At 38.1% G+C, this 24,992-nt stretch overlaps 1 protein-coding gene across 1 annotated transcript in view; it reads right to left on the bottom strand.

Moving 5' to 3' along the window:
* LOC127583619 (sortilin-related receptor-like) overlaps positions 1 to 24,992 on the bottom strand; it is a 153,014-nt gene that overhangs the window by 22,929 nt on the left and 105,093 nt on the right. Inside the window, 14 exon segments of the mRNA XM_052039782.1 lie at positions 703 to 887; positions 1,559 to 1,655; positions 2,243 to 2,325; positions 4,042 to 4,114; positions 4,831 to 4,935; positions 5,504 to 5,610; positions 9,746 to 9,909; positions 12,514 to 12,637; positions 17,313 to 17,441; positions 18,359 to 18,514; positions 20,643 to 20,801; positions 21,631 to 21,765; positions 22,378 to 22,509; positions 24,579 to 24,710. Coding sequence (XP_051895742.1) covers positions 703 to 887; positions 1,559 to 1,655; positions 2,243 to 2,325; positions 4,042 to 4,114; positions 4,831 to 4,935; positions 5,504 to 5,610; positions 9,746 to 9,909; positions 12,514 to 12,637; positions 17,313 to 17,441; positions 18,359 to 18,514; positions 20,643 to 20,801; positions 21,631 to 21,765; positions 22,378 to 22,509; positions 24,579 to 24,710 — 1,781 coding nt within the window.

Consider the following 24,992-nt stretch of genomic DNA (forward strand, 5'->3'; position numbering starts at 1 on the left):
GTCACATAGAAAACAGATGGAACAAATTAATTTTTCCAATGTGATTGAGTTGATACTTTTCACTCAGGTTGAATGCCAAAGATCTGTGGCCAGAGGAACAATGATCAGAAACTCGAGAGTAACGAGTCCTGTCCTGTGAACAGTTTCCCATAAGGTCAATGGCAAGCACTACCTCATTTCCTCGACCACAAGATCTAGGTGACAGTATGGCTGCTAATTGCTATGTATTGTGGGTCAAAAAGTGGGAAAAGTGTAAAATAAGCATTGTTTAGGGAGAACGTAAAGGCAGCTCTCACTTCGGGTAATTATTGCTGGAGAGCACATACAAACAGTTTCAAACAGCAGCAAGCTCAACCGTAGCAAGTCTGTTTGAAAAACCTGTTGAAGGTGAATGTCTGGTTAAAATGATTTTTCTAGATATTTGGCCAAGGTCTCATGGAGTTGGAAGAACCTTTAAGACCAATTGCATCACAGAAGAATCACAGCTTGTTCCTATACTTGCATGCATGAAAGATCATTTTTTTCTGGACTAAAATTTACTAAGCAGTCATCATCTTCTGTATGATTTCAGAGAAGTACGAGAAAGGGCATGTTATGTTTCTTATCCAGCAACCACATACACACTATCAAAAAGGTCAATGAATACAATGGTTAACTATTTGCCTACAAGATCCAAATCCTAGAATAGCACAGGACACTTACCACATTATTTGGGCCACTCCAACTGCAATCCACAGCAGTCTGATTGATTGGTACTGCATTAAGTTTAGGAGCAGCTGGCATCGTTCCTTCTGTTTTAGCATGTGTAATGTATATTGGGCTATCTCCCTTCTCTGTTTTAGCCCACGTTGAAATCTCATAATCTGTTCCAGCAGTTAAATTTAAAACTGTATAATAAAAATTATAAATCCATTGATACAATTTACAAGACCAACCATGCTTCCAATCAAGTAATAGTTATACCGCAAAAAATACAACTTCTTTGAAATATAAAACTTCACTGTGCAGACCCTAAGAAAATATTGATAAACATGGCTACAGATGTACTTTTGAAGAAATTATTTGTAATTTTAAGATGATTTTTATCTGTGATCAGAGTGTGGCCCCAAGTCATAGTACCATGAGGACAACTGACAAAGTCTTTGTCAAAGAAGTAGATTTTAAGAAGCATCTTAAAAAGACAAAGATGGAAAGACAAAAGTTCAAGAGCAAATTCAACAGTTTAGTGTTCAGATATTTGCATGCATTACTAGTTATTGTGGATTGAAGGAAATCAACTTCACGAGCCAGCTTCAGCAGCTTTTGGGCTAAGGACTGGAACAAAAAGGAGAAGTTGAGGCAAGCTTCCCTCTCACAGACACTACAAGAGAGTGCATATGCATGCCACAAAAAGACAGCAAGTTTATATACAATATCCATTTTAAGAAAGCCTGCTGATATCTGGGCCAAAATATATAGGACTAGTGACTATATTTAAAAATTCATTGATAGATATTGTGGGAAGTCATTTGTATTTGTGAGACTTCATTATCTATAAACAGTATGTACATATACATACCAGATAAAAAGGTCTTTCCTCCATCAAGAGTCAATGTTCTCTTTTCTTTTATATGGGTATCAAACATCCATGACACATCCAGCACATAACTGACCACCTGAAATAAATTGGTGAAAACAATTAAGCACCCATCACTGTAGTTCATAAAACTTGTCCTGAAGTGACAAAGATTAAGGACATTTTGTAAATTTCTTCTCCAATGCCAAACCAAAAATACATTCTTCTGACCAGTACAATTATCTGGAACGATCACATGCTAACTTACAAGTTCCCTTCTAGTCTACAACTCAGATCATTTATTTGACTTCTACTTGCATATCCTTTCCCACTTACCTCTAGAAAGTGTCCTGGTTGTTAGTTCCCATGTCAAACTAATAAACCAGTCCAAAACATAGAAATGGGAATCAATCCGAATTGATTTCTTACCACCACATATCAAATTAAGGGCAATTGCACACCACAATGTTGTGCCTGTATGGTCTTTACACAGTATAAATGAGAGGAACATCCCACTCAACAGATTGATTACTATTTCTGCTTCATGAAACCCCCAAGTGACAGTTGACAAAATTTACCTGTCTGATATACAACTTCAAATTGTGTAGTGTAATTATAAATGAGCTTGTAAAGCTACTCAATCTTAAAAAAGGACATTTGTTAACATTTCTCATACATGAAATGTACCTTAAACTTAACATCCAATTGTAGCTTCAAGTTAACCATGTCTTCCTTTGAACTTGTAACGTCAACAGTTGGTGGTGGAATTGCTATCATGGAGAAAATGCAAAAAACTCATTTATGTCAACAATTACACACAGCTGCATGTAATCGTACTCATTGTTCATTATTTCTCACTCAAGTTCATCAGCCACTGAATTGTTATGTTCAACATCAAATTTGGGCTATGATGAAGATTTAAATCTTAACTGCAATCTTTGTTTCTCTAGTAACTTATGGCATCCCACACTTTAGATGCTAACTTCAAAGTGGATTGCAAGTAATTTTACTTTTTCTAATGAGCAAATGAACATATAGAACATAGTACAGAACAGGCCCTGCGGCTCACGATGCCTTTGCCAACAAATGATACCAATTTAAACTAATCCATCTGCCTGCATATGGTCTATATCCCTCCATTCCCTGCCTGTCTAAACGCCTCTTAAAAATTGCTGGCATATCTGCTTTGACTACTTCACCTGACAGCACATTCCAGGCATCTATCTATCTCAATGTGAAAAAACCTGCCTCGCACACCTCCTTCAAACTTTCCCCCCTCACCTTAAAGCTATGCCCTCTAGTATTTGACAGTTCCACCCTGGGAAAAAGACTCTGACTACCTACCCTGTCTATGCCTCTCATAATTGTATATACTCCTATCAGGTTGCCCCTCAGCCTCTGACGTTCCAGAGAAAACAATCCAACTTTGTCCAACCTCTCCTTATAGCTAATACTCTCTAATCCACGCAACACCCTGATGAATCTCTTCTGCACTCGCCACGTCCCTCCTATAATGCAGCGACCAGAACTGCACATAATACTCCAAATGTGGCCTAAGTTTTATACAGTTGCAGTAAATGTTGAGGTAAAAGCAGACCATTTCGAGATCAAAATGGTCACCACAGTACAAGAATATGGCAGATAGAGACCAGAGAAGCAGGGAATCACTCCTGTAAGAGGCCATAAAATATATCCAAGCCTGGCGAATGGGGAGAGTGCCAGCATGCACCTCCAGTCTGTGGAAATAGGAGGAGCTCCCCAAATTCATGCTGGTGAACCTTTTTAGCACTACCAATATGACCCTTAATGAAATGGGTAAATTTCAGTGCTAGGGGCTGGTATTTCTCAAAAATGTATTACGTTCCTCTCAGATAGACACCAAGATCATCTCCATTAAGATCACCAAAATATTGAAATTAAAAACTTGAAATTGAAATGGTAGCAAGGAACTTTGATGCATCATACAGTTGATTTCCAATCTTAAATTGGTTAAGTTGTCTATTCTCAGGGATCAAATCAACAATTTCAAAATGCTGCAATTTATTTTAAACTGAGGGAAATTTAGGATAAAGTCTGATTACATTTATGTAAATGTTTTCTATTCATCACTCCAAATATCACACATTCCACCTAAATAATATATTAATAAATAATGGTCTGAACTTTTCTGATGCAATACTTTGATTTTATAGCACAAGGTTAGCTGTTGCATAAGCAGGAAAATAGTTTTTTTTCCTTTAACTGATAAAATCACCGAGACACTTTAAAATTTGACACCTTCATGTACATTAAATATAAAACTATGGCCCAAATTTTGCAAGTTCATGAACTGGCAGTTAGGAATTACTGAACTTTTAGTAAAAATATCTAACTTCATGGTATTGATACCGTGACTTCATAACACTTTTATGGCAGCAAAATAGTTCAAGCATCTGGAAAACAGACTGCCAACTAAAGGGCATTGTGCATCATTTCTTTTCAAGTACCTTCTCCTTTCTCTGTGGAAATAGTTTTTGAATCACTCCAGTTGCCTATCCCATGACCTGTAACAGCGGCAACCTGCAAAGAATGAAGATATTACATTAGAATTTACTGAAAAACCTACGAATTCTGTTGAGTTCATCCCACAGATAATACTGAAAAACTGAAATAGTGATGCTAGTATTAAATACCATCTCAGTAAGATCCATCAAGTATTTTCTCCACCATATTGGGTTAAATGGACTGTTTCAGTGTTCTGAAACTTTGAAGTTCTGATAGATTACAAATTTCACTTTTAAAATCCTCACGCAGCTTTATATATGTAGCTGAGTCATAGGTTGAAGGAAGGTCATGTCTTTGCTAAGTTTGCTGGGTTGAAATGATGGAACCATTGGATGCCCAGACTAGAAAGTCAATTAAGGTTCTTATTCCTAGTTGTCAGCCCATGGACTTGTGTCGAAATATACTTGTCAAAGATAAGGATTAGTGGCTCCTATCATTATGCAAATCGTTGGGGTGAAGAATAACCTAGGAGGTAATCACATCTTGGAACAGAAAATGGTGGCAGGTTATGTGGTGGATGGCGAAGGAAGCTGAAGAGGATAAAAATTTGCTTAGGGAAAAGTGCTAAATCAAATTATATTTGAATCTCTGCCATTTCATATACAAAGCATGAATATGGAAACAAATTTTGCACTGTAAAACTACTTTTGGGTACACTATCCTTTAAACAAATTTTAAAACTTTGCAACTTCAGTGGTCAACTTGACGGCTAATAAATGTATTGTACTCACCCTGACTCTGTACAAGGTGTTTATCTCCAGATTTGTGATGTTTTTCTGGCATTCAATACTTTTCAGTGAAGTCCATTCTTCTTGTCTATTCTGGGCATATTCCACCTGGTTAGATATTTGGGAATGAGTGTTGGGGGAGGGAAAAGGAGGGAGGGTTGGCAGAAAAAGCATACAAATTATAGCTTTTACAGAATTCACTATCTATAGACATTAAACAGGTCATCGTGGTGTGAATATATTTCAAGTCAGGACTTAACATAAAGGCAAGTGTTGTAATTCTCTGGAAATGCCTCACTCAGCACTCACAACCACATACAATCCTTTAAGGCTAAATTTGTGCAGATGCAAAGTAAACTTTCTTCATAACAATGGAACTTCATTACAAACATGCAAAGCTTTCATTACAGTTCAAGGTGGAATTTGTGGTTCAACTTCATACTATTTGGAAGGAAGGACATTCACAACCATGTTTTACTACTCGGATTACTAGGAAGCAGATGTTTCAAACAAGGATTTTAACACTTTAACACTAATGCAAAAGATTAAAGAACACATGTGGGGCTAAATCACGAGAACTCAACATAAAGGCTTTGCAAAGACTGCAAGAGATTGATCAGGAAAATTCAGCTCTTTTTAAAAATGTAATTTTATTAGAAGGTATGTGAAAACTTACAAGGTATTCCCGAATCAGACCATGTGCATTGACAGGGGGGCTCCATCGGGCAAATAGAGTATATTCTTTGATATAAGATAACTGAAGATTTTGAGGTGGATCAGGTACTGCAAAGAAAATGAATGAAATTACATTAAAATTAATTGGATTCACACTCTTATTTGTGAAAAATTAGTGAATATCAATAAATAAAGCTCTACAAGAATTGATTCCTTCTTTTATCAATGCAAATTAATGATGAACATTGGCCAGTATTTTCCAGTATGACGGTCCACAATCATGGCTTTTGATATGGATTCCATGAAAGGTAACAGAATTAGTCAGACAGGAACTCCCAATAATAAAGCCCATCTTTGATTATCCTTGATCAATCCCTGCCTTTCCAAATGCAAATTATTCCTGTCCCTAAAATTTTCCCAATAATTTCCCTACCACTGATGTGAAGATTCATCATCCTATGATATCTGGGTTATCCCTGTGGCTCCTCTCAAATAAAAGTACCACATTCCCTGTGCTTCAGTTGCCTCCCATAGCAGCTGGCCCTGGGGACTTATCCACCCAAACCTGTGAAGACATCCAACATCTTTCTAAATTTTCAGGGAATTCCATTGTCCCGAATTCTCCAACTTTCTCCATAGCGATCCAGCTGAGAAGTATTCATTTAAGACCTCATCTGCAACCTTCAGCCCCACACACAGATTGCCACTTTTGACACCTAATAAATGTTTGTCACTGTACTTTCTCTGTAACTCTAACACTATATTCTGCATTCTGCTATTGTTTCTCCTTTTGTCCTACCTCGATATACTTATGCTTGGAATGATCTGTCTGGATGGCATGCAAAACAAAGCTTTTCACTGCATCTCGGTACAAGTGACAACAATAAACCAATTACCAATTATTTTAATCACCCTCCTACACATTCCATATTCCTGTAGGCCTCATCTGCTTTCAGTTCTCCAAACCTGCAATAAATTACCTTTCTCCACCTTCCCCCCCCCCACCCCCAAATGCAATTCTCAAATCTTTGACATCCAAATTTCATTAGTTGGCTTTGCCATTAAGAGAACATCGAGGGCCTGAACTCTACTCCATTTCTGAATGCCTCCCACTGATCACCTGCAGACCTATTTGCAAGCTGTTGCTCCCAGCTACTTTGTTAAAAAAGCTACTTTGCCAGGTCCAGTCTTATCATATTGAAATCAGTCTTCACTCAATTCACTTAGATTTCCAGTCTATCCTAGTCTTTGTTCTTAAAAAGAGCAATAGTCATCATCTCCAAAGTTTTTCCCCATTGACAGTCCCTCCACTTGCCTGGCTACATACCCAACGATTCGATCTGGTATCACGCTTTCTCTAGTATGAATATTTAAGTACTTGCACAAGAAGCTCTCTGGATGCACTTTAAAAATTCTGCCTTCCACACTTAAGGTGATCCCAATTAATATTGCTGAAATCAACTGTTGTACTACTATTTCTATAACCTGTGTGAGTCACTTATGTCTGCTCCTCTTTCTTGCACTGACTATTTGGAGGCCTATTGCATGCCCCTGTCAAAAAGATTGCCCCCTTTTTATTTCGAAGGTCCACCCACCTAGCCTCATTTGAAGAACCTTTGTTGATATCCTCCCTGCAGTAATGGGTACTTTGTTTACAATGCAACGCTTTTCCTCCTCTCTACACTCATGAGTGTGTGGCTCAGCACAGCTCAAATGCTATCTATAAATTTGCCGATGACACCACTGTTGTTGGCAGAATTTCAGATGGTGACGAGGTGGTATACAGGAGTGAGGTAGATCGGCTGGTGGAGTGGTGTAGCAACAACCACCTCTCACTCAACACCAGCAAGATCAAGGAGTTGATTGTGGACTTCAGGAAGGGGAAGTCAGGAGAACACACACCAGTCCTCACTGAGGGGTCAGTGGTGGAAAGGGTGAAAACCTTCAAGTTCCTGGGCGTCAACATCTCAGAGGATCTATCTTGGGCCCAATACATGAAGGTGGCATGCCAGCAGCTCTACTTCATTAGGAGTTTGAGGAGATTTGGTATGTCAAAGACTCTTGCAAATTTCTACAGATGTACAGTGGAGAGCATTCTGACTGGTTGCATCACCGCCTGGTATGGTGACTCCAATGTGCAGGATCGAAAGAGGCTGCAGAGGGCTGTAGACTCAGCCAGCTCCATCACGGGCACAGCCCTCCCTGTCATTGTGGACATCTTCGAGGCCCTCTGGAAGGCAGTATGCATCATTAAAGACCCTCACCACCTGGGACTTGCTCTCTTCACATTACTACCATCGGAGGTGGTACAGAAGTCTGAAGACCCACAATCGTTTCAGGAACAGCTTCCTTCCCCTCCGCCATCAGATTTCTGAACGGTACATGAACACTACCTCATTATTCTTCTTTTGCACTATTTATTTTTGCAACTTATAGTAATTTTCGTGTCTTGCACTGTACCACTGCCACAAAACAACAAATTTCACGACAGATGTCAATGACAATAAACCTGATTCTGATACCATCTCTTTCACAACTGGCTTGACCCATGTTAAGATTCTGGAATGTTACCAGTCCTGCCCATCTTTCAATCACATTTCTGTGGTAGCAACGATATCATATTCCCATAACTTAATTACTGCTCTCAGTTCACCAGCCTTACTTGTGAAATTACTTGTATTAAAATAGATGCAATCCAGCCTTGCATTCCTCCCAAGTCCCTGGAGATTTAATTTTCCTTCTATATTTGTCTGTTCTTTATCCCCTACGGTACTCCTAATCTGAATCACATTCCCCTGCCAAGTTAGTTTAAACCCTTCAACAGCTCTAGCAAACCCCTTCTCCCCTCTCTGCTGGACCTTCTCAATCCTGATGCCACCAACCTGGCTGTACAAGTTCCAGCTTCCCCAGGAATGGTCCCAATGATCCAGAAATATAAAGCCCTGCCTCCTGCATCATCTTTTTAGCCATTCATTCATCTGACTCATCCTCCCATTCCTACATGCACTAGCACGTGGCACTGGATATAATGTAGTGATTCCACCTTAGGAGAGCTTGCCTTTATTTCTCATTGCCACCAAAACCTTTTCTACCTCTTGGTTTCCTGAACACAAGTCATCCCTCTCTATCTCTCCATCTTTAAAGGATAGACCCAGTCCTTAGTCTTTTCCTAGCTTTCTACCCTTCCTAAGTATTATACAGTTCCCAATCTAGATCATCCTAAAATCACCTGTAGCTCTATGAAGGCTCTCAGTCACACATACCCTTAAGCTCAAGAACTCCCCCCCACCCCCGATCTGTTGGCCTCTCAGTCCTCCTTACATTGTTATTTAAAACCTGCCTCTTTGGCCAACCTTTTGGTCATCTATTGGCATTTCCGCTTCTGTGGAATGAAATTTTGTCAGATAACAAAGTTTTTATGAGGTGGCCAGCAACATTCCACTGAATTAAGAAACCATTATAAAATTCTAAATAAAGATCATCAATATTCAAGTAACTTTGCAAATAGAAAAAAGGAAAATAAATGAAATGGCAGTATGAAATAATGGGATAAAAGAAATTAATCAAATAAACTATGATCCTTTCATTAGCACAAGATAGTTATACGAGCAGAGCCAAGGAAAATAAATAATTGTAATCAAAAACTTGGCACTTCTCTAGCTCAACTTTTAATAGCATGTAAACAGACAGAAATATATGATGGCAGATCCCAGTTTAGGTCATAGGAGCAAAAATAAAATTATTGGGAGAAAACATGGCTTGAAAATAGCATGAGGTTCTTCCAGTGGAAAATGATACAATGATGCAACTGAACAATTAAGACTTGCCCACTAACCCACATCATACAATGCCATGTGATAATATTTAGCAGAATTAGCCAAGGGTGCCTCAGGTTAGGTTCACAAAAATTACATGAACACCAGCAACTAAGTTAGACTGTTTGCCTATTTTACTTTTCTATTGACCAACAGCTCTTTTGTGCATCAATGAAGCTAACGGAGTCATTTTTAATGCAGCATAGGAAAAATGCACACCAATACACAGGAGCCAAAATCATTTGGCACCACCTCCTCTAATTGCTGCACCAGGCAACGGAATTAGGTCAATAATCTGACTGTGCTTTGTATTACGAAAGGTGTGAAATCAACTTCAGGTTGAGTTAATCTTTTTTTTATATAGAATAATGAATTTTCTGTAAGGCTACATAAAGGAAAATTGTATTTGAGAGAAAAAATTTACTTACAACCCTCAGGTGTTCGTATTGTAACGACATCTCTTGTTTTGTGGACTTTATTTAGGCACTGCACTTCCACTTTCACTTGGTAAGTTGTGTCAGGTTTCATAATCTTTATTATAACAGCAGTTTTATTGCCAGCTTCTAAGTGCTTCCATTCCCCACCTACCAATCTAAAGAGAGAAAGAAGTCATCCAACAGTAAATGGTCAAGCCCTAGAAATTTCTAACATACTTAAATAGTAAAATGAAGATGGAGTGACAGTTAATGCCATAACAACCAAATGGAAGTCTTTTGTTCTTCCGAGGTTGGCAGATCTGCTGTGCATTTCCAGTGCTTACTTGTTTCCAAGTTCAAAAACTAGTCCAAGACTTGGAACGAAACCTTTTTTTTTATAAAATTGGATGTTGTACCTGGGCTGCTATCCTCTTTTCCCCTGGTCTTCCTTTCCCTCTCATCTCCCCATCACCTTCTGGCTTCTTTTCACATAATTTATTATCTACTTTCCCACAACCTCAATGACTGAATGAAGCTGCATTTCAGCAACACAGGATAACTGATTTCTCTCCCTGTGGCTTAACTGGTAGCACACTTGCCTCCGAGTCACAAAGCTGTGGATTCAAGATCCCTTCCAGATAATTGTGCATAAAATTCAAGGTTGACAATTGGCTGCAGTTCTGAGATAGCATCAACCGTGCAGCACTGTCTTTTGAATGAGATACAAGACTGAAGTTCAGTCTGCTCTCTTGGCTTGGGATATAAAAATTTCACACTTTTTAAAAGGGAAAAGAACTTTTCAGATACTTAGTATCCACAGTACTTTACTTCTGAATCACAACAGTGGGTACACATCAGATGAACATCATTGGCTGTGAAGCTCTTTGGACATTCTGAAAGGTATCACACAAATTTAAGTCTTTTTCTTTCTTTCAACCTTCTCACAATAGTACCATTTAAATGCAAACTCAGCATTTGCCATATCATGGATCTAAAATTATACCATATCACTCCATGATACTACAAAGTGTTGCAGTACATGACACAACGTGGCAGCCAGGCAAAATCCTCTTAGAATATTTTGCTTTCATTTTACCACATTTATAAAGAATGGGGTGGTACCTCCATTCCCATAACTACATAGCTACAATTCAATAGGCACCTGGGAAGAAGCTGCATTTTTTCTTTTCCTGAACATGAACAACTTTGTCCAAAGAAACTGAATGGAGAAACAGATTTAAAACTTAACATCAAATCTCATTTCCAAATGTGATTGTAATCATAAGTTCCAAGTAATGCTGAGTACAAAAAAAAGTTTGTTTTATTTTTCCTCTCAGCTATATAAATAACATGTTCTGTGGCTGAGACAGAGTTAGTTATTTAAAATGCAAAGAAGTCCATTTAGCCATGGGATATAAAATTTAGTCGGTTGTTTTCTTGCAACTGTGAACAAAGGCCATGGCAACAATTATAAGGATGGTGATCACTTGGTGTCACCAAGTATCTGTACTATAATAATATTATAATAACCTACTAGTCACACGTACATTGAAACAAACAGTGGAATGTGTCTTTTTGCGTTAACAGCCAACGCAGTCTGAGAATGTACTGAGGCAGCCACAAGTGTCGCCACACTTCCAGCACCACCATAGCACGCCCACAACTTCCTAACGCGTACTTCTTTTTGGAATATGGGAAAACCAACCAATAGTGATTATATCAGACCAAAAATTACTACAAAACTTCCAAAGAACCATTAAGGAAATAACCAATAATATTGTTAATAAGTTAACAAGTGTGTAGGCACAATAAATATTCACAAATACTAGCTTAATTTCCCAAACCATATGATGGCAAAAATATTTACAGAACATTGCCCATTGAAAACCTCTAAAGTATTGATAAAAGTAACAATTGACAACTGTATATGATGAAAGGCATTATGGAAAGTTACATGCTTACCAATAAAGACTATCAAAAAAACACCCGCTTTCATGGGAATCAATAAATACCATGTTTAAAAAATATCCCAGAACCATAGCATCAGCCGCATTGATGTTGTTCTCTCACTGGTTACTAGTAACTCATTTGGAAAGGCAAAAGCAAATTTCAAATTAAAATTAAAATAAAATATAGCCACATCTTAAATACATCTTACTAACAATATGCACAACTGCAGTTACTAAGTATAGCAGCTATTTTATGTTTCATATTCTCAGGAAAACAATGTTCATAATTAATAAATTTTTCCTAGTTCTGCTGGTTGAAACTAAAATGTTAGCCAGAACAATAAATGCCATAGATTCACCACAGTAGAAATAAACCATCAGAACCACCAGAGTTAACAACTCATCTGATTAGTTATCAGAGCAGACACAAATGAAAAGGAAAGCTTACAATGCACCTAATGCAATGGGAAGCATGCTCCATCCGGCCTAACAAAATATGCTTTTGGGAATGGAAAAAAGCAGAATCTGAGGTTTAACCTTCCCACCCTTCAATCCAAAAGCAAAACATCTTTTAAGCATAAATTAATACTTAAACTATCATATAAATATTAAGATAAAAATGTTCAGATGGAGTAAGAATTTTTATTCAAAATAAGGAAAAATTATAAATTCAAATGTAAAAATCATAAATTTGGGCTCAAGCACGAACTAGAAAGATAACAAGTTACGAAAATATTTGAGAGGTAAATGATAACAAGGCAGAGGAGCATTCAATTCTGTCTAATAATACTGGGAAAGAAAGCAAGCATTTACAAAACATAGGATTAATACCTGTAGTATACAATGTAGACACATGCTGGTTTCATATTCTTTGGCTTGTTCCACGTTAAAGAAATTGCACCATTGAAATCAGCTGACCAATGGAGATAACGTATTTTGTACACTGTAGTGTCACCTTAAAAAATAAGATAGATAAGATTTCTTTACTAGTCACATGTAGATTGAAACACAGTGAAATGCACCTTTGCGTAGAATGTTCTGGGGGCAGCTTGCAAGTGTTGCCACGCTTCCGGCACCAATATGCATGCCCACAACTTCCTAACCCATACATCTTTGGAATGCGGGAGGAAACCGGAGCACCCAGAGGAAACCCACGCAGTCACGGGGAGAACATACAAACTCCTTACAGACAGCAGCCAGAATGGAACCTGGGTCGCTGTAGCATTATGCTAACCTATTCATTTTGTTGTGCAATCGAACAAAGTTATGTTAATGGCTGAACCTTTCTTGTACTGAGATTTAAGAAAAAATATTAATACAATCCTTTTAGCAAAGACAAAATCCTCTAAATGCTGAACATTTGAAACCCAAACTAAAAATGGTGTAAATACTTGAAGGGTCAGACCACATCTCTTTGAAGTGAAACTGGGTTATCATTTCTTATCAGTAAATTAGAGCTCAGATATTTTAATCAAGTACCTAGGCAGGACTACAAGGGCAGGACAAAGTCCAGAAAGATGCATATCTGCATAGTGTAAGCCAGTGTGATTAAATGACAAACAGAATATTGGTTAACAGAGGGTGCTAATCATTTTGGCAATTTGGTTTGATGAAAAACCGTGCCATGCAGCCAGTTGCTTCTTAATATTTACATTGACATAACCTGTTCTTGGCTGAGAGATTCAATCAGGTTCAGGGGCACTGCCACTTCAAAGACAACAACAAGTTAAACAATGAAGCACAACATCAGTAAAAGTAGTTCACAATTGCATTAACAATATTTTCATTCGCCTTTAGAATGTCAAAATGCTGACATAACACCATACTTCAACTCTCTCATTTGAAGGAGTGCAAATAGCATAATTGCTCAGCTGCTGGCACCGAGGAGTTTGGAGTATTGACTTGGGAGACAGCAGTTCAAATCCCACCATGGCAGCTGAGAACAAAAAACACCAGTATCACAATGTCACCTTTAAAATTACTGGATTCCCATTAAAAAAAAACACCATTTGGTCATTTATGCCCTTCAGGAAATGTGATCTGCGATCCTTACTCAGATAACATTTTGAGACACCATAATATAATTGATTTAACCTTACTGAAAAATGACTTAGATGGACAATAAATACCAGTTGTGACAGTAACATTTACATACCATGCATGAATGAAAAGTAGGGCACACAGGTACCAACAAATCAATGCAGGAATTCTGTGGAAAAGGCATCTTAAAGCATGTTATTATTAATATTGGAAAGTATCATCTAATTTTGGGAATGGAGAACTATGTTGTAAATTTTGCTGGTTCTGTATTTCTCTTTGACGTATCACATTGAAAAATCATTAAAGAACTGTGCAGAGTCAAACAAAGTTCAAGTTAGAATAGTGAATTCAATGTCAAAACAGGCAGTGAAAGAGTGAGCTGGAATGACTGGATTGCAAGAGAGGAAAATGAGACAAATTTTTTTTCTAAACTGCAAATAATGAAACCAACAGGAATAAGACTTCATACTTGTTGAGGTTAATATTCAGATTTGGAGGTTGTTTGGCAGAAATTAAGTAATCATGGAGCTAAAGGGGGACTAGGTTAAAATGACAGCTCAGGTTTTCGTGGCATGTTTGGTGTGCAACCATTCCACAAGTATCGGAATGTCACAACACTCACTACATTTGAATGCGAATTAGGTGCCAAGGTAGTTTTATTTTTTTAAGTTGTTTACTAAGCAGCAGTGCTTCAGACAACTCACTGGAATTATCTTTTCAATTTGGGATTTCTCCACAGCACAACCTGGTCCAATCATAGGTAGCTATTTTTAAAAAATAGCAAGATATGCATTAATGTGGAACCAAATCAAATATCAATTTGAAATATTTGATCTAATTCCTTCAGGTAATAATTTTTTAAAATTTTATGTGTCCAGTTAATATTTTCCTCCTTTTCCTCTTTCTATTTTCCTATCTCTACGTCTAGTATTTCTTTCCCCTATTTTGCGTATCAGAATTGACTTTGAATTTAACTTCCATCATTCCAGAGTTTATTTCTCTATTGCTCTACCCTTTCACTTAAGGTGATATTCTATTGATCTATTATTCATTGAGATCCTTGATATTCCATCCCCACATTTGTTTAAATTCACTATTAAAGAAAGCCAACAGAAGGGAAAAAAGAGCTAAAGTGTTCAGGAAATTATGGTCTTCTGTCATGAGGTATGTAGTTCTGGTAAGATCCAGTCACTTGCACATTTTGTACTATGAAATCAACTACCGAAGAAATTGGAGCAACACGCACAAAATTCTGGAGGAACTCAGCGGGTCAGGCAGCATCTATGGAGGGAAATGAACAGTCAACGTTTCGGGTTGAGACCCTTCATCATCAGGACTAGAAAGGAAGAGGGCAGAAGCCAGAATAAGGTGGTAGGGGGACAAGCACAAGCTGGCAGGTGATAGGCAAGTCCAGGTGGGTGGGGGGGGGTGGGGGAGGGAGGGAGGGAGGTAGGTGGGATGAAAGGGAGTAATGTAAGAAGCTGAGAGGTGACAGGTAGAAGAGACAAAGGGCTAGAGGAGGAGGAGGAATCCAATAGGAGAGGACAGTAGACCATGGAATAAAAGGGAAGGAGATGGAGAATAGATGGGCAGGTCACGAGGGCAGGGGAGGGGAAAAAGTGGTGAGGGAGCCACAGAAATGAGGGAAAACAAGGGGGGGGGGGGGGGAGAAGGTTAAAAAAAAAGAGGGGGAGAAAAAAAAAAGGGTTACAGGAAGTTAGAGAAATTGATGTTGAGGCCATCAGGTTGGAAACTACCAAGGCGAAATAGGAGGTGTTATTCCTCCAACCTGACAGCCACAACATCGATTCCTCTAACTTCTGGTAACCCTTCCCCCATCTTTTTTCTTATAAACTCCCCATCCACCCCCCCCCCCATTTTCCCTCATTCCTGTGGACCCCTCATCCCTTCTCTTTCTCCTCCTCCATGTTCATGACCTGCCTATCTATTCCCCACCTCCTTCTCTTCTCCCCACCTCACCACTCCCATGGTCCATTGTCCTCCCCTACTGGATTCCTTCTTCAGCCCCTTGCCTCTTCTATTTATCACCTCTCAGCTTCTTGCATCACTCCCTTTCACCTATCATCCCCCACCAGCTTGTGCTCCTTCCCCAAACTTCTTATACTGGCTCTTCCCTTTTCCTTTGCAGTCCTGATAAAGGGTCTTGACCCAAAATGTCAGCTATTTATTTCCCCCCATAGATGCTGCCTGACCTGCTGAGTTCCTCCAGTATTTTGTGTGTTGCTCCAGATTCCAGCATCTGCAGAAACTTGTGTTACAGAAGAAACTGGTGGCACAGATACAAAAGTGGAAGAGTTGCTGAAATATTCACATAATAGGCAAGAAAAAAAAATTAACAAGTGACATCTATTGAATAACACTATAAAGACTAGACACTAACACTATTTATACACTTCAATCATAAAATTGGTGCAAAGCACTTTTAGACAGGGAAACCAAGGTCCATATAGGAGGTAGCAGGAGTCCTATTCCCATTTATCGATGCACCGTAGAAAGCATCCTATCCAGATGCATCACGGCTTGGTATGGCAACTGCTCTGCCCAGGACCATAAGAAACTACAGAGAGTTGTGGACACAGCCCAGTGCATCACAGAAACCAGCCTCCCCTCCTTGAAGCAGCCAGCATAATCAAAGACCATACCCACCCAGGTCATTCTCTCTTCTCTCCTCTCCCATCAGGCAGAAGATACAGCAGCCTGAGGGCACATACCACCAGGCTCTAGGACAGCTTCTATCCCACGGTGATAAGACCATTGAATGGTTCGCTTGTACGATGAGAAGGACTCTTGACCTCACATCACAATCTATCTTGTTTGACCTTGCAGCTTATTGTCTACCTGCAATCCACTTCCCTATAGCTGTGACACTTTACTCTGCATTTTGTTATTGTTTTTACCCTATACTACCTTAATGTACTCTGTACTACCTCAGTGCACTGTGTAATGAATTGATCTGTACGAACTGTATGCAACTCAAGTTTTTCACTGTACCTCAGTACAAGTGACAATATTAAACCAATACCAATACAAATTAGGACTTAAAGTCAGGCCTGAACCTGGATTAACAAAGCAATTTCTTAGCATCAAGGCTGATGTTTTGCTTTGCATTTCAGGGTAAATACAGACTTAACGTGGTCAGGTTTTGTCACCCAGAAGTTTACTTTTGACTTGTTGGTCGAACGATGGACAACATGGGTCACTCACAATATCACAAGGGGTACATTCTTTAATTTCAAGTCCAACACTAAGATTACAACTGCTGTTCCAGAGCAGGACATCATGCAGTGACAGAACTATTTATAATCCCCAATTGTATAATAACAAAGATCAGAAAAACAAGCTTCTTTCAATGAGTTATACCACCATATAAACCAACGTGCAAATCCAAGAAAAATGCTTTTATTAGATTTAATTCAAATTTTCATAACCCCAATAACACCACTACAACCCAAAGTTGCTAAATCTTGCAGAGTTAGTTTTCAGTTCCTAGCTCAAATAACCTTAAAGTGTCAGTTGCTTCAAGTTAGATGCTGCTTCAGAACCTCTTAATATTTACATCTTTTACTTACTTGAGCAGTTCTCCTCATCACTGTTATCAGAGCAGTCCAGAAATCCATCACACCGTTCCAGTGGGCTTACACAGGTCTCTCCATCGTTACATACGGTTCCATTTGAGCAGAGTAATGGAGCATGGGTAGCTGAAAATTAGATTGTTCCAATGAAGTGCAAGATTTTAAACAACAAGAGTTAATCACAATAAAACAAAATGTTCAGCAGGTCAATATGCATATTAAAGATAAAACACTACCATTTCAAGTAAAATCCTTCATCATACTGCAGACACTAATTGATAGGCTCATGTTCAGTCATTTCTTAAACTATTTTTTATTTGAAACTATCATCTCATCGAAATGAAAAACACTTCAACATTTAAGGAAAAGTCTGTTCTTAGGGTTGTTATATTTTATTTCCTCCAATACTATATATGGCTTCCTAACAGAGTACAAACAGCCAATTTACTCTCATGTCACAATAAGATGGTCATAAGTTGTAGTCAATTTCCAATATTCTCACCTACTATATTTTCTCTTTTTCCATCCCCTATTTTTCTTTCATTCAGAACCAGGTTTATTATCACTGACATATGTCGTGAGATTCATTGTTTAGCGGCAGCAGTACAGTGCAAGACAAAGACATAAAAATTATGACAAGTTACGAAAATAAATAAATAGTGCAAAAGGGAAATAACGAGGTAGTGTTCATGGACCGTTCAGAAATCTGACGGCAGAGGGGAAGAAGCTGTTCCTTAAACATTGAGTGTGGGCCTTCAGGCTCCTGTACCTCCTCCACATCAAATATTACCAGTTGATAGTAGAGAAAATGCACAGACATAATACACCAGAAGGGGTTACAACAAGCAACTGTATTCCTTTCCACTATGATAGTGAGGAGGACTGGTAATGGATAACAGAGTGTAACTAGGTACAGAAATCTGTTCTTGAACAAGTGTTTTTAAGTCACTTCCTGTTTCTGGAATGAAATCTTCCAAGAATTCTCTTAATTTGTTAATTAATTCCACAAATTCAGTTGCAAGTTGATCAACAGATGTACTTACGGCAGTGGAGTTCATCTGATCCATCACGACAATCTCGGTGACCATCGCATTGCTTCCAGTTGGGAATGCAGTTATGGCCTCGAGCGCAAGAAAATTCTGAGATGCTGCATCTTCCAGCAGGCCGTGTCGTAGTGGTAGAAAGAGTTGTTCTGTTTGCTGCCAATATAAAATTCAACCATAAGACCCCAAGGCTTTTAATGGTATTAGAGAAAACCCAGAATGTTGGAGAGTTAATTCAGTACTCAATGGATTAAGATAGTTTTCATGAATCAGTTCTGATTACACTCAACAAAAAGTTAACACAAGATGAGCATCTCAAATAAACAGCTTATAATAAATCACATTACTGTGAACAAAGATAATGGACGTTAGCAATGAGAAATGAAAGTTTCCAATTCAAGCAATGTATCATATTATACCAGTTCTAGGTAGGTGGTGCAAGTTCACTAAGCATAATGCTCCCTCAGTATGTCCTAGCCTCAGTCAGCAAGATGAAAATCTCAGTGATCATTGCAGTGAAACATTGTAGGTTTTATGCAGCACCCAGTTTAATATCAAATTAGCAGCTTAGGGTCCCATACTCAATGAAAACATTACAGGAAGGATGGGGAGGCTTTGGGGAGTACACTGGAGGTTCACTAGGATGTTGCCTGGATTAGAGAGTATTAGCTATAAAGAGAGGTTGGACAAACTTGGATTGTTTTCTCTGGAGCATCACAGACTGAGGGATTACCTGACAGAAGTATATCAAATTATGAGAAGCATAGAGAGGGTAGACAGAGTCTTTCTCCCCCACCCCCCAAGGTGGAAATGCCGAATGCAAACAGGGATAGCTTTAAAGGTGAGAGGAGGAAAGTTTAAAAAAGGAAATTTGAGGCAAGTTATTTTTTTAAAACAAAACAAAAATGCCTGGAATGCACTGCCAGGGAAGTGGTGGTAGCAGATACAACTTTTAAGAGGCATTTAGCATTTAGACAGGCACACGGACAGGCAGGATATAGATACAGACCATGTGCAAGCACATGGAATTAGTTTAAACTGGCATCATAGTCAGCATGGATACCATGGACCGAAGGGCCTGTTCCTGGGATGCACTGTTCTATTTCTTTGTAGAATAGGCTTGGAACTAACCAGATGTTAATACAGAAAACATGCATTTGGTGGGACAGGCAATCTAACTTGTGCTGGATCTAAACCAGATAAAACAGAACAATGTGTTAACCAATTTTCAAAATTCCTCAAATTTTAGCTGCTCCCCACATATTCAGTTTTAGGTCAGCTGACCCACTTGATGATTGTGAACTAAATCCAAGTTCAATGAGCTATTGTTCTAGAATTATAGCTGCTCAGTTAAAGATGATCATCACTGAAGCTAATTTAACAGGGCAGCACAGCTCACTACTGTAAGCTAGGGGCAATCAATAACAGTGAAATTGTCTATGAACCCAGAGAATAGTGAACTGCTTTCAAGAGGGCTCCATACAAGTCAGTCATAGTTCACAGGCTGTCAGAGGTTTCACACGGTATTTAAAATCTCACTGATATTCAGGGGTATTTTAAAATTACAAAAATGTAAAAAATAAAAAAAATTAAAATTGTAATTAAATACATTAACAAGCAATGAGAAGTAATGCATACAGTTTTCTCCACAGGGACATTAATCCCATTTATATGCCAGTTTCCTCTAATTGAAAACTGAGGGCCAGGTTCATGGTGCATCTAGGCCCTCTTCAAGTCACTACTCTTAGCGCTGGGTTCAGCAGAACGCTACGAGTGAATAGTCAGGTGCACCAGCATGATTCAGCAAATGTTCTATAATAGGCCTTGTAAATAACAGCAGCTAAAAAGCATTGTTCTAGAAAATCATGGTCCTTGATATTTCAATTGCCAGTAATGGCACCAACTAGAAATACATTCAAAATTTTTTGTAAAACATACATGCACAGATTTAGAGAATGGTACTAGCTGCAACATCTATGCGTGTTGGAAATTCCCAGGAATTAATGTGGTAATAACTTTGAAGCAACTCTAGTTCTTGTTCAATTAGCCCCAGCTGTGGTCTGAAATGAGGTGCGATAAATTTAAGTTTTCTCTAATCAAAATTAGCATTACAATATTTGATCATGAAATATATTTCTGTTATACTTATCGATAGTGACAGATGTTTCTAAATCAGAGTTTGTACAAGAAAGGTGCATAAAGAAACCCTAATATTTTCCAACATAAATTATGTCCAATGAAGCCAAGCTCTTAGCTATGTTCAGCCATCACTATTTGTACATACGTGAAAAAGTTGGGCAACCTTCCTCGTCAGAACCATCACGACAGTCTTCGTATTCATCACATACCCAGTGGTTTACAATGCATCCCCCGGAATTACATCGGAAATGGTTGGGGCCACAACTCGAAGCAACTTCAGTAGTGTGTGGAACAGGAAGCGAACCTAAAACAGTTATAAATATTCATGTTCTTTGTCTTCTGATTAAGAAATAATTTTAGGAGCCTGAACTAATTTAGCAGAGATGCAGTTTCATATCTAAAGCCATCCCCTTTTTTCTGCAAATTCTGCTTCCTCCATGCAGACACGAGCACAAAATAGTGATGCACTAAGAGTGTTGTATTGTCACGTTAAACACAAGCATCCAAAGAAACTGGATGATCCCTCAGTTTATTGTCATATTATATAAGACAATAAACTGTAGTTCGCCCTAAATCACCTCTAACTAGAATGGTAACTTGGCCATAAAATTGTTTGCTACCAATAGGACTTCAATATGGTTGCCAAAGATACAAAAGGTGCTGCATAAATGCAAGCTTGTTTTTTTAACCGTGATATACAATTACTCAAGTTTTCATATTTAAAATTTGTTTTCATGTTCCTTTCTAAATCTTTGGTCTTTCTCTTTTTACCCCATATAATTGTAGCAAATGAAAGTGACCATTTTCATTTCAGCACCAAATGGTAAATAAATTGGAGTTATTCTGCTTAAATCAGCACCCAGAATCATACAGCCTGGAAAAAGGCAATTCACCCTACCACTTCAATGCTGACCAGTCAGCAACAATCCATATTAATCCTATCTTCCAGTGCTTGGCCTATAGCCTTCTATGCCTAGGTAATTTAAGTGCTCGTCTACACACTTCTTGAATGCTGTCAGCCATAAGGATTCAAAGACAAAACATTACAAGCATTTCCCACCATCAGTTATAATGCATTCTACCCATAAATTACGTCAAGAAATCATATTATTTAGATTTAATTTGGTTCATACCAGGGCAGCCATCCTCATCAGACCAGTCTCCACAGTCATTCTCTCCATCACATTTCCACCATATTGGTACACATTTTCCATTCTGGCAACTGAACTGAAAATACTTCATGCAAGAAGGTGCTTCAGTAGGATACCCTGCAAAGATTTAAAAACCATATCAATACCTGGTAAAGATTTTTTTCTTTTTATTAATAGTTCAGTACCCGATTACAAATGCAAGAAATAAAAGTGATTTTCACTGTGTAGTGTACTCATTTCATGGGATGGGGATATCACCAGCAATGCATTTACTCTCTACCCCTGAATGGAGCAGTCAGTGAAGTCAACTTTATTGATAGGTCTGGAGCTGCATATAGGTCAGATTGAGCAAGAAATGACAGATTTCCTTCTGCAAAAGATATTAGTGAACCAAGTAAATTTTAAAATAATCTGCCAGCTTAATGCCAGTATTAACGGCCTTTTTTTAAAAAAAAATCATTTAGTTGTATGAATTCAAATTCCCCAATGTCCTGGTGAGATTCAAAGACATTTCTCTAGATCAATGGTTCAAAACAGTGACTGTGGGGCCAATATTGAACCATTGTGCTATCATACCCACCTGGTAAAGTCAAACAATTGGCATTTAAAGAAAGCTAATGATGGATTTTATAGTTGGAAAATGTAGGAAACAATTAATCTTTGATGAATTAAGTAACAATTTCATAGTAAGCTCACCATCAGGGCATAAATAAGACTCTGTCCACTTACTACAATTTGCTTCATCCGAGTAGTCTCCACAGTCATCCACCCCATCGCACTTCCATTCCATGCTAATGCATACTCCATTCCAGCATTTGAAACTGAAGGGCTCACAAGTTCGACTGAACTCCTCTGTCTGGGCTATAATTACAAGTAGCAATGGGAAAATGTTAATATTCTCACTTAATGACAACCTGTCAGTTTACAAGCAACACATAATCTAACTGCATGACATGAAAGAAACCCAAAAATAAAAAATCAACAAAATACAAATTTTAATTTTAACCGAGTGCTTGCAGACACCACCTCAACAGTGAGTCCACTCCTGCACTTCTCACCCATATCATTTTATCCAGAAAATCTGCCTGATGTTCAATAGCAGATCATTAACAAGTCACATACATGTTAATTATCTATTTAAGTTTTAAAGCAATAAATGCTTGTTATGGAGTTATTAGGTTTTGAAAAACCTATATAGATACAGATATTTTTCATCAGTTCTGAAAGTGTCCAAAAACAAAATTTCCTCACATCTTATTAGATCTGATGTTATCTGTTCATTCATAAATTATGCTATGTGTGAACCTCCAATCATGCTATAAATATTTAATCACCTTTATCTTCCTGTGTTTTACCATCTTGCATATATTACATAAAATGCATATACCATACATATGTAATTAGTATAGTTGCAAATTCCAGCAAGTTGTAGAAATAATTCTGGTTGCTTGTACTTTGGTCCTAATAAAGGATCTCCCCTGAAACATTACCTTGTCTTTTCTCTTTACAGAGTAATCTACCAACAGTAAAGCCAATCTTCCTTGCCAGGCTCAGTAATTCAGAATTGCCAGGTCCACTTTACTTCAGGGCACTTCTATTGATAAACTAACCACCCAAACATTATTCAGTCCCAAAATATCACAGCCCAGAATATCACATCACAGAAATTGGATAGAAATCTCAACTCTCCCAAGACGACTGCCAGCCAATGAGTTAAATGTTCCTAGCAAGGCACCAAAAGGATAGAATAATCCTGGCTAAATAAACAGCAAGCTTTCCAGTGACTAGTAAATGGCACTCTTATCTCTGTAAGCACCTATGAGTTGACACAAAGAATCACCAACCTGTGGGTATTGCTCATCTATGCATAAAATTTGGATTGGAAACTCAGCTTTGTCACAGAGGGAAGAATGGTCATAATCAATAATGGACAAACTTCTGTTGATTTTTCAGTATTTAGCTAAGTGGAAGATTTAGTGCATTTCTATATGTAAACCCCAATCATCAAATAAAACTAATTTATTTTTAAATATCTATCTTCTTTTCAGAAATTAATTGCAACTCCAACAGTTATAATCACTGTTGAGAAACCAAGTCACATTTAGATTGAACTCGTGATTCAGTAATTTTTTCCTGAGATACACAGCGAACAGGAGAACAAAAGGGCATTTATGTAATCTGAGATTTTCTATGCATTCTTCAAATTCCTAACACCAGTCAGTATTTTACCAATTATCTTTGTTATTCTGGGATGTGCTTGGTTTGAGTTTAATGTTTCTCATACATACAAGCATAGTTGTAGATTATAATCAGTTGTGAAAATAACTTTGGAATAGACATTACTTGCACAGTTTGTTTGGATACATCTTACTATGGCAGACATCTACTCTCAATTCAATACAGCAGAAAAAGAGCCAGAAAATTTTCACCAGCCAGTTTTACAATAGTTATGATCTGGTCTCTATTTTCTCAGTGAGGATAAGTATTGACTGGCATAAAGCCTAATAAAATGGGAATATACTACAACTGATTTTTGTTGATTATGTTAATCTCAACTAGGATAGCAAGCAGGGTCTAGAACTGACTAAAGCGCCTGCCATTGGGTAATAACAAGGCAAAAATGGTGCAGTTAGTTTTGTTACAGTTCTTGCTTTTGCTGGCTATTCAATTAACCCCATACAGGCTAGTTAATGATCAGTCTTGAACACAACGCTATTCAAGGTTACAGAAGTCAATTGCCACCTGGTGACAAGGCCATCACGTGGAATAGTCACGTGGTGTAGACAGGATGATGACCAACTTCTTCTCTCCCAAAAGAGTGACCAATTTGACCACATGTGGTAGAACACAAATCCTATTAGCAAGTCATGCTCTACAGATATTGCCTTAAATGGATTTAATATAATATGGCAATGATGAAGAAAACGTACTACAATGTGCATAATTTGGATCTTCATCTGAACCGTCGTCACATTGTCGGATTCCATCACAGATCATCATTTTCTGCAAGCACTGGCGTCCATTCTCACAAGCGAATTCAAAGTACCGAGAGCACAATGGGTCTGGTAAAGTTGATAAAATGAACTGAGGTAATATTCTGGTTTATTTAAATACAACAGCAACTTTCACTTCTAAAGCTCATGCATAGAAAGTCCTCTCAAGCCATTTGAAAATGCAGCAATATCTTACTATTCATGTCTGGGAAAGTGGGAATTGCAAATCCTTCAGTTGGAACAACAAATATGCATTCTATGAATTTTAAGTCAGGCATTTATAACAAGTTAAATTGAACAGAAGGAAGGAAGGAAAAACAACCACAGTGCAGTCACCTGAATCTTTGGAAT

The sequence above is a fragment of the Pristis pectinata genome, chromosome 27 (assembly GCF_009764475.1).
Source record: "Pristis pectinata isolate sPriPec2 chromosome 27, sPriPec2.1.pri, whole genome shotgun sequence".
Classification (NCBI taxonomy): Eukaryota; Metazoa; Chordata; class Chondrichthyes; order Rhinopristiformes; family Pristidae; genus Pristis; species Pristis pectinata.